The sequence below is a fragment of the Limulus polyphemus genome, unplaced genomic scaffold, assembly GCF_000517525.1.
Source record: "Limulus polyphemus unplaced genomic scaffold, Limulus_polyphemus-2.1.2 Scaffold2, whole genome shotgun sequence".
Lineage (NCBI taxonomy): Eukaryota > Metazoa > Arthropoda > Merostomata > Xiphosura > Limulidae > Limulus > Limulus polyphemus.
This window is the reverse complement of record NW_013665612.1, coordinates 2773339-2783932: the sequence shown is the minus strand read 5'-3', so window position 1 is coordinate 2783932 and position 10594 is coordinate 2773339. Positions and strand designations below refer to the sequence as shown.

The 10594-nt window shown below is 33.6% G+C and overlaps 1 protein-coding gene across 1 annotated transcript in view; it reads left to right on the top strand.

Annotated features, from left to right (window-relative positions):
* The window catches only part of LOC106467913 (gelsolin, cytoplasmic-like), a 41143-nt gene that overhangs the window by 8428 nt on the left and 22121 nt on the right, over positions 1–10594 (top strand). Inside the window, exons 2-5 of the mRNA XM_013928335.2 lie at positions 729–803; positions 3361–3429; positions 4599–4732; positions 8174–8454. Of these exons, the coding sequence (XP_013783789.1) occupies positions 729–803; positions 3361–3429; positions 4599–4732; positions 8174–8454 (559 nt within the window). The remainder of the gene's footprint in view (positions 1–728; positions 804–3360; positions 3430–4598; positions 4733–8173; positions 8455–10594) is intronic.

Genomic DNA, 10594 nt, shown 5'->3' with positions numbered 1-10594 from the left:
AATTGTAAACGTTCTTATTTAATTTTGTTGTTTCTAAAATGATTTCTTTCCCATATTTGTATATATATATATATAGAAGTCGTAAAATCATTGATATTTTTATTTTCACATATATATAAAGATTTTTTGCAGGAACACGTCTGTATTAAACACCATCAGTTGGCAAACTCTCATTGTCTTCTCTTCTCTAGTTTGTAAACAATTAAGTCTCAAGATAACTTACTGTGGATCTTCTTTGAGATAACTATCTAACATCCGACAGCACTGTTTAGTATGTTCAAAACTGTGACTGCACAGGAGAGAGCAAGTCTGTATTCCTGTATAGAAAGTCTTGCAATGTTACGCATGTGCAGTATCAATTTCAGATGGTAGCTCAGATACTATACCATAATATGGTCGATAAATATGAATAAATGAATTTACTTCACATAGACCTTACTGGCGTTTTCAAACCAAAAAAAAAAAAGAAAGAAAATTAATTGTTAATATTAAGTTATATATTTCTATTGCTTAGGTGCTAAGTAAAAAAATTACCGGGTTCGAAAGATGTGGGCAGGAATTTTAATTTTTGAGGATAATAATTCAAACATTATTGAAGCTAATATTTGGAACGGGGATGAGGTCCAACATTTTCTTGTGTAATATATTATGTATACATGAACAATTTACACGACAGCATCTAGTGTTCATCTTATAAATGTTGCATTATTATTTTGTTGTTGTTATAGCAATTTCAAATTGTTCCCCTTGATCCCAAGGAATATGGGAATTTCTACTCTGGAGACTCGTATATTTTGTTACATGTGAGTATCTCTCTATATATCTTTGTAGCTTACATTTTACAGTTTACAATAAGCTGGTCTCTGTTTTAAAGCCTGGTGGTTAGCGTGTACTGACTGTGAATCCGAGGATTCATGGTTCGCGGCACATTGGGCCGCGCTTTTGCTATAAGAGTGACAGTCAAATCCTATTATTCGGTCAGACAAGAGTAGCATAAGAGTTCAGAGAGGGTGCTGTTGGATAACTGAATTCCCTCTAGCCTATCAATTCAAAATTAGCAAACAAACAAATGCTAATGCTGTTATATTCAAGAATAAAATAAATAAAGTCGCTACAAATTCGAGATTACAAAGTCATGTAAAAGGTTGAGAAATAAACAAACATGTGCTGTTTTTGATAATCCAGGAAAGTTCCCGGATCATTTCTAAATTGTTACCACATACAGAAGATAATTTAGTGGACCATTATATATATATATATATATATATTTATTTTTTTACTGATTTATGTTATTCTGATTACATGAATATTTGATCTTTCTTCATCTGTATAGTGTGTATTATTATTATATTAAGAATATGATAGCTAGTCATCACCACCCACCGCCAACTCTTGGGCTACTTTTTTTTACCAACGAATAGTGGGATTGACCGTCACATTATAACGCCCCCACAGCTGAAAGGGCGAGCATGTTTGGTGTGACGGGGATTCGAACCCGCGACCCTCACATTGCAAGTCGAGTACCCTAACCACCTGGCCATGCCGGGCCTGGTCAACTGGAATATTTTTTATCAAAGTAATGATATTGCCAAAGGCTTCCGCCCACAAATATTAAAAAAAAATCAAAGCTATTATCTTCCCTCTAGTCTTACCCTGCTAAATTAGGGACGGCTAGCGCAGATAGCCCTCGTGTAGCTTTGCGCGAAATTCATAACAAACAAACAAACAAATCATACGTGCGGCAAGTTGGTTTATGTTAAACAATACCAGCTTTTGTTTTAAACTCACAATGGAAGTCTACCTTTTAAATGTTATCACTATCGGGTGTGTCCTTGTGGGTAGGTTGTCAGGGTGCGAATTGAAGGATCCAGGGTTTGAGACGTTATGCTACTTAACACATTTCGCATTTCCAAATTAACAGTCAGTTACATTATTAGGCTTAAAGATACAAAGCTCTTGTGGAGCTAGATGCTGCTGGTTGTCTATCTTTCTTTTGGTCAGCAGTTCAAAATTATTGACTGCTATACCCGAATCCTTGGATCTTTAACCCGGTTCATGTTTAGGTGGAAAATTCAAATTCTAAATATTATTCCAATTACTGTTATATTTTGCTTTTCTGTTTCATTAATCCCCCCCCCCAAAAAAAAACAAACTTTCTCTGAATGTTATATAATGTCAAAGTATTATACAAATAATAATGTTGCATTGAGACACAGATTTCGAGCAAATTTCGTTGATGCATTCAGATCCGTAAAGAGAAGTAAAAATGTGTTGACTCATTTAACTCACTACCTAACTTAACGCAGGAAAATCTAAATAATCTATAGCTTTCTTTACTTAGTCTGCAAATAACACTATAATGTTTTGATTCCTTGTAGTATTTTAATAGTATTAAGGTCAGAGGCGTTGCGTGCCCCGAATCTCCAGTTGGTGTCTTGAAAAATCAGAATGGAAAACTATGATCGATATCATACTGAAAAGCCGAAAATTCCCACGCCTATGGACCCGAGCCCCGAATCTTTTAAGTACTTAGCGACGCCTCTGATTAAAGTAATAACGTCATTAATAATTTCATAAGAGTGGTTAAGGTACTAGTTTATTATTATTTTTTAACACATGTTAATGCGTAATACTAATCATTCATTTTACTATGTTTCATACCCCTACCAGTGATGGAAATAGAGGTACACGCCGTTTTGAATTTTGTCCCCATTGGTTAAGTTTAGTATCACTGAAGATGTTTATTAACCATATCGTCACGGGTCAAAGGCCATGTAATCGCGTTTGTTGACTTACATTCAAAATTTTATTGAACTACTATTTTATGAATTTATGTCAATAAGTTTGATATGAAATTGTATATTATAATTCAAATTTTACTATTATACATTAGTTAATTTCTTAATTTAAAAGTAAATATTATAAGAACACACCTAAATATCGATTTGTGTGTGCCATGTGGCATGTTGAATGCAGCATTGGTTCAAATTAAATATGTGTGTGATATCCAAATACAAAGTCTATAGTTTCTTACAAATTAGGAAGTCAAATTACCGATATTATAAAGCTAAAATATAAAATATAAACCTCCTATCTTTTCTATTTATTTTTTTATACCTATCACCTCACTGCTCCTTCCAAGAGTGTACCTAGTTCATAAAACCCATTTCCTTTCCTGCCCTTAACACCACACAGAACGACCCATTAACTTTGGACACTGATGAGGTATCACATAACTCAATAAAAACAGTTTTTGTTAATTTAAGTTCGCCATTTAAAAGCTAAAACTATACAGATAATTTTGTGCGTGTTTTTAAGTGCATATTCTTTGCTATTAATATTATTTTATATTACTTTCAGACCAAACGTCTTCGAAGTGGAAACCTAGAGTGGAATATTCATTTCTGGTTAGGTAAAAATACGTCACAGGTAAGTATTTTGGTTTGTGTTAATTTACTAGTGTCACAGACAATTAACGAGCGTGTACTAACATCAAACCTGTGTTATTGAGACATGTGTATCATTTGATTTTTTTTTCTATTGATCAAAGTGTGGTCTTATGAAAAATCACAGTTGACTCTCGGTATTTTAAGTACGCTGTTTTGAGAAGGTGATGTCCCTCCCCCACCCAGGGGCACAGCGGTATGTATGTGGACATACAACGCTAAAAACCGGGTTTCGATACCCGTGGCGAGCAGAGAACAGATAGCCCATTGTGTAGCTTTGTGCTTAACTTAAAAAAACAACAAAACAAACGAAGGTGATGATTAATCTGTAATTTAATAAAAATACTCTATAGTCTTATATTTCTACATCTTCAGTTTTAAGTCTTAACAGATAATTCTTTCCAAATGTATTTGTTACCACTTTTGGATTAGATAAGATGGCTACTTGAGGAGAGATAAGACGTCAGCATCATAAAAAACCAGAGAGAGAGAGAGAACAAAATATATTTCTGATGGCTAGTTTTTATTTTCGCAATTTTCAAACTTATTTAATGTCGTGATAAGCATAAAAATATAACTTCCGAGGTTCTGAAATATCTTATTTAAGCTTAATCTGTATATATATATATATATATAAACAATTATTTTACCACACTCTTCTTGTTTTGGTCAGAAGAAAGTTTGCTGCTAACTTAAGATATTTAGATTTTCTCGATACATATTTTGTGTTTAGATCAAGAAATTAAATTAAGTAATGTGAAGTAGTCTTTATAATAAATTTATATGATACTTTATAAATCGCAAAAAATCTTTTAGGTTTTAGCAGATCACAATTGTAATGAGCTCATTTTAGAGATCCTTATGATGTTTACATCCATCGACAGTGAACCCTTTTGTGCGTAGTTTAGATCCTCAATTCTCAATAAAATTTCATTAAATCTGTTTAAAGATTTTAACAAATTGAATACAAACACGAAATAAGAAACAAGACCCTCTTTACTTTGAACACTTAATAACTAGTCTCGTAATTATTCCTATTCTGTTTGGTATGCAAAATATATATGATTAAACATTTCACGTGTGTATGATGATTATTAAACATGTAACATGTTTGAGTAATTGTCTACTGTTTTGGAAACGGTTGTATCTTAGGATGAAGCTGGGGTCGCTGCCATCAAAACCGTGGAGCTCGACGACTCCCTAGGGGGTATTCCAGTTCAACATCGGGAGATCGAAGGCCACGAATCCAAAATGTTCCTTTCTTACTTTAAGAAGAAGGGTGTAAGGTAAAACAACGAAAATGAGCCTTTGGATATTTGATTCATACTAAATAAAGTTAATGTATCACATATTGATTCAGAAATGACTAACAAAAATCGCCCTTGAAAATTAATTGATAATATTTTTAATGGATCGTTAAATGACAAAAGAACCAAATATAAGTACATATTTTCCTTTATTGATCCATTCTTGTCCACAAAGTTTATTTTTGCAATACAAATAAATTGAGATAAAGTTAGTTTTCTAGGTTTAAACATTTAACCTTTTACGAACATGAATACTTATGAGTTTGATTTCTATGTTTTGTTACGATGCACAAATCTACTGAGTCCACCCAGGGATCGTACCCCAAAATGTAGCATTATAAGCCCTTTTTAAAGCTTATTACGGAGACGTTGGTGGCTAGAATTTGGTAATATTTTACTCACTCTTATGTTAATGACAGTTTTTATTGTCTTTATTTTTATACATATATAGGTCTTTTGTCTGGATTTACTCTTTTGTGAAAACTGCTTTATAATACTTGATTTAGTAGTTGTATGTTTGTTGAATTTCACACAAAACTACTTTAGGACTATCTGTGCTAGTTGTCCTTAATATTGAAGTGATAAACTGGAGGGCTCAGTTAGTCACCACCTCCCACCGCCAACTTTTGGGCTACTCTTTTACCAACGAAAAGTGTGATTGATCATTGCATTATAATGCTTACACAGCTGAAAGGGCGAGCATGTTCGGTGAAGGATTTTTGATCCCGCGGCCCATAGATTGCAAGTCGAACGTCCTAACCACCAGACCATGCCAGTTCCTGATTTACTACTTAGTTAACAGTAATCATCAATGCTGTAATTGTTACTTTGTCAAACTTTGACTTACTATTTTGTTGACAGTGTTACATAACCATCTCTGTTGTATGTGTTACAATATATATATATATATATATATAATTGGTTCATAGATGTCGATGAATGATTAAAGTGGCGAATGTGATATTCAAGCCTACCCTAAAAATGCTTAATCAAGTTAGATGATTGTGGTGGCCATGGACGAAAGATCACTGAAGTCAGCGTTGTTCTGTTTCAACCAATTTTAGACATTGTGGGTGCTGTGGATTGTTGCATTATTGTCTTGAAAGTGTCATTATCCATTATTATCCACTGCACGGAAATGTCCTTCACACCTCTCCAGTCATTGTAAACAGTTTACCATTTATCAGGCTAACCGGCGTACTACAAGATGAGCACATTTAGCAAACGAAAATAAAGAGAGTGATCCGTGTGTTTAGTCCCAATAAAGCAGTCAGTTACTGTATTTTACCACCTTATTTTTAACCATCCTATCTTTAACTACCCTATCTTTAATCACCCTATCTTTAGCCATCCTATCTTTAATCTGACGACGATTTTGATGTTTTTACTTACAAGATATCTTTTCGGAAGAGATATATATATATATAAATGAACAAAACAAGCCCAAACAAAATTGAATTAAAGACGTTGCATAAATTAAAAATATCCCCAGGAAACAGGCTATAATGTGGGTTTTGGAGGTGGAAGTAGGACCCACATTGCGGTGGGGATACACCGTCTATCAGTTGTAACTTCCATTCGCCAGTCTCACATGAAAAAAATTCATAAAGAAATCAAATAAAATCATCAAAAGAAATTAATGTTAGGAGAGCGAGATGTGGGTACTCAAGCCCACAACGTCCCACATCTATATCATCACCCTTCACTGGCTGCAGACAGTTGTGGGAAGGTGACTGCTCTCCAAAGTAAAATAAAATAAAAATAAAAACGAAATAAGATACTACCACTTGGAGGTAAGTAAGATAAACTTACCTCCTGAGGTTGACATTCCAGCCCCCATTATAGTGGTCAAGTACTAATTTAACTTAATTTGTAGTACAGTAGATCAATTATACTAGTATAGAGTTATAAAAGCCCAACCAAGTTATATAAACTGACTAGTATAACTCTCAACCACCAACCACCCTTTTTGTTTGGGATTGTTTTGTTCATTTAAATGTCATTTATCACAGGTTTAGATTTGCTGTTTTTAACGCAATCCTTCCTTTTCATTTTATTTTGCTTTATTGTTTAAGTATTAATTTTCTCTCTATATATATTGACGATATCAGTAACCAGAAGAGATTACATTTATTGATTTGCATTACTGCTGTTTTGGGGTTTTTGATATTATACTACACGAGTCTGCTTTACCTTATTATAAATCTAACCTGTTTACATTACTATTGGTAACTCGTCACATATTTCATTAGATATGTTATTAATAAGTTACTACTTTACTTTGACTTTTTATCATAATTTCATTTTGAAAACTACCCTATTACTTTTCTTTGCTCTAATGCTACTGCTTTTTTTTATCCTTAGGTCATTTTCTTCCTTTGCTGTCCATTGATTTTTTTTTTGTTTTGGTAAACCGAGTCAGAATACTGGATTGAGTCTGGTATGGTCTGATGGTTTGGTTAGGTCACTCAACTTACAATCTGCTCGGTCGCGGGATCGGATCCCGTCACCGAAAATGTTCGCCCTTCAGCCGTGAGGACGTTATAATGTGACGGTCAATCCCACTATTCGTTGATAGAGAGTAGCTCAAGAGTTTACGGCGGGTGGTGTTGACTCCCTATCTTACTTCTAGTCTATCATTTCAGAATTAGAAATGACTAACGCAGACAACCCTTCAACATACAAACAAAATACTGGATTGAATGATTTGTTATGATTTTGAACCTAAGGAAAGCAAAAACCTCTTCAGACGAAAGATTCATACATTATTTTAGATTCCATATTGAAATGAATAAATGAAGTTTTATATGCTTTGTGTGGGTTAAAACGTTCTCATATTACATTTCACCATATTGAAAGGTTCAGAGAACTCAAGTGCTAAGTTATCAAGAAAACTAAACAGTATCAACGTCTATTTTGAAAAGAAAGAGTTTGAAAAGTATGTATAAACATGAAAAGGGTAAACTCAGAGTTTTTAATGATATTATTTTACACTGAAATCATATCTACGAAACAAACTATCACACATTTGAAACAAACATGAGTCACTTCTGGACCGGGCTAATGATCTCAGACTGTGAACCTGAGGGTTTATTTTTCGCGGTTTCATGCCGCAAAAACGTGCTTCGTACTTTAACGCTATAGGTGTACTATAAGAGAACGGTCAAATTCAACTCTTAGACTACTATTCAGCCAGAAAAGAGTGGCCCAAGAGCTGGCGGTGGGTGATGCTGACTAGCTGCCTTCCATATTGTTTGTCACTTCAAAATTATGGACGGCTAGTGCAAATACTCTTTTGTGTAACTTTGCGCGAAAATTCTTAAACAAACAAGCAAAAAATTAGTTCTTGTATTTTCAATGCAGAGCTAAGAGATAAATTGTATTCCATACCCCGTTATTAATTTAATAGTTTCTCTACAGGTACCTTGAAGGAGGAGTTGCCTCAGGTTTCCGACATACGGAAGACAAGGTTGTTAAACGCTTGCTGCAAGTCAAAGGTCGCCATAACGTTCGTGTATTCCAAGTTCCGATGAATGCCAACTCTATGAACAAAGGGGATTGCTTCATCCTGGACTGTGGCTCTGACATTTACGTGTGGGTTGGACAACAGAGTCGCCACATGGAAAGGCTTAAAGCTGTGCAGGCAGCTAATGGCATTCGTGACGACATCCATGGAGGTCGAAGCAATATTCACTTTATTGGTAGGAAAAAAAAATGTTTTAATGTTTTCAATGCAGCGAATTTTATAAGTCATAAGTATTATTTGAAGTAAACACTATAACCTTGCAGTAGTATATAGGTTCTATAAGCATAGTGATTGGTTTGATTTATATTAATGAGATGAAATTATTGTAAATATAAAAAAAAGACTGGATGACTACTACCAAGATTTAAGGCTTCTCAGTGGCAGAGTACTCAGTAGACTTACAACGCTAGAATCCGAGTTTCGAATACCATGGTGGGCAGAACACAGATAGCCCATTGTGTAGCTTTGTGCTTAATTACAAACAAACAAGCAAGCAAGATTTAAAGTCGGTTCTTGGCGCAAGTAAAAAAAGATGTCCCAAAAGTCTGGCTTATTAAGGAAGTGGAAATTAAGAGAAAACACATGTGAAAAGTCTCTATTTTTTTGGGACCAAACTTACAAAAATGTATACAATTACTGGGTTCGTTCAAGAACTCAACTTTTCTTTCACAGTAAATAGAATCATTGTGTTCGACGAATGACTTAATTGTTATCAAAATAAGAAAAAACCATTATGCTCTACCAAAGATTCAGAGGTTTCAAGAAGTAGAATCGCTATATCTGACCAATGATGGATTTGCTGTTATATTAAGTAAAAGTCATTGTATCCGACACAACATTGAATTACTGATATAATAAATGAAATCATTACGTCGGCCAGAAACTGGACTGTTGTTACAATAATTGCAATAATTATTTCTGGCCAAAGCTCAGATTGTTGTTACAATTGAATTGTTATAATAACTTGAATCACTGTGCCCAATCAAAAACATAATAATTTTACACTAAAATCTTCGTGTCTGGATTGTGGTTTGAATAAGTAAAATCATTGTTTCGATCATAGAAAGAAAATCGGTGTCTTTTGTCAATGATATAAAACGATTATTACAACAAGAAAACTAATTGTATGGTAATATAAATTGTTTCAGTCTAGTAAACTAAATTGCCTTCTGTCAAAACAATATATGTGTTTTCACAACGGGAACATTGTTTAGCAACAACTCAAAAGAAACACTAACGACAGGAGTAATAACTGGCTTTTGTCAAGATAGTTCAATTTGGTACTTCATAGAAAATTACTGTCAACTACGAAAGGACAAAAAAAATTAAAATTTCCATCTGTACAGCAGTTCAATGGTTGAGGTTATAAGACTTTAGAAGTAATTTTTTATACTCAATATTTGTGTCATATTAGGTAAAGTAACCACAAAAGATAAATGCTATGTATGAGAATATTAAAAAAATGAAATTGAAGAAACATAAAAAGATTCAGATATTTTTTTATAAACTAAAATTTGTATTCATTTGTCATTTACAAAAATATGTAGATTGATTAATTTTCTTGTGCTGTATGGGCAGGATTAGCTCTCATATAATAATTCCAGCTGTTACATGTTAATAAACACACACGCACACACACACACATATGCACGTGCGTTGTTACACCGACTGAAACGAGCAAACGCATCATATGGGTAACAGATGTGGCTCGAACCGTAGGAGGTAAGGCGTGAAATGGGACATTTGGGACCTTTTGTTTTCTACTTTTAGCTTTTGTTTTTACATGTTGTTGTTGCTCATGAATAATCTAATTCGGCTACTTTTTTAATACCACCAATTTGCTTAATTCTTGCAAATTGTATTAAAACAAATGGGAAAGGATCTTGGCACCTTCCATAAACAAATAGTACTTCCATGGATTTTATTTTAGAAATAACTAAAAAACCTTTAATATTTTATGTATTATGGTAACAGCCTGCTAAGATTACCCCACAGAATGACCAACCTATGTGGTCTATAGAGAGAATGTTGAGATAATTAATAAAATGAGTTCATCTATAGTGAGACTGTTGAGATAATTAATAAAATGAGTTCATCTATAGTGAGACTGTTGAGATAATTAATAAAATGAGTTCATCTATAGTGAGAATGTTGAGATAATTAATAAAATGAGTTCATCTATAGTGAGAATGTTGAGATAATTAATAAAATGAGTTCATCTATAGAGAAAACGTTGAGATAATTAATAAAATGAGTTCATCTATAGTGAGAATGTTGTGATAATTAATAAAATGAGTTAATCTATAGAGAATGTT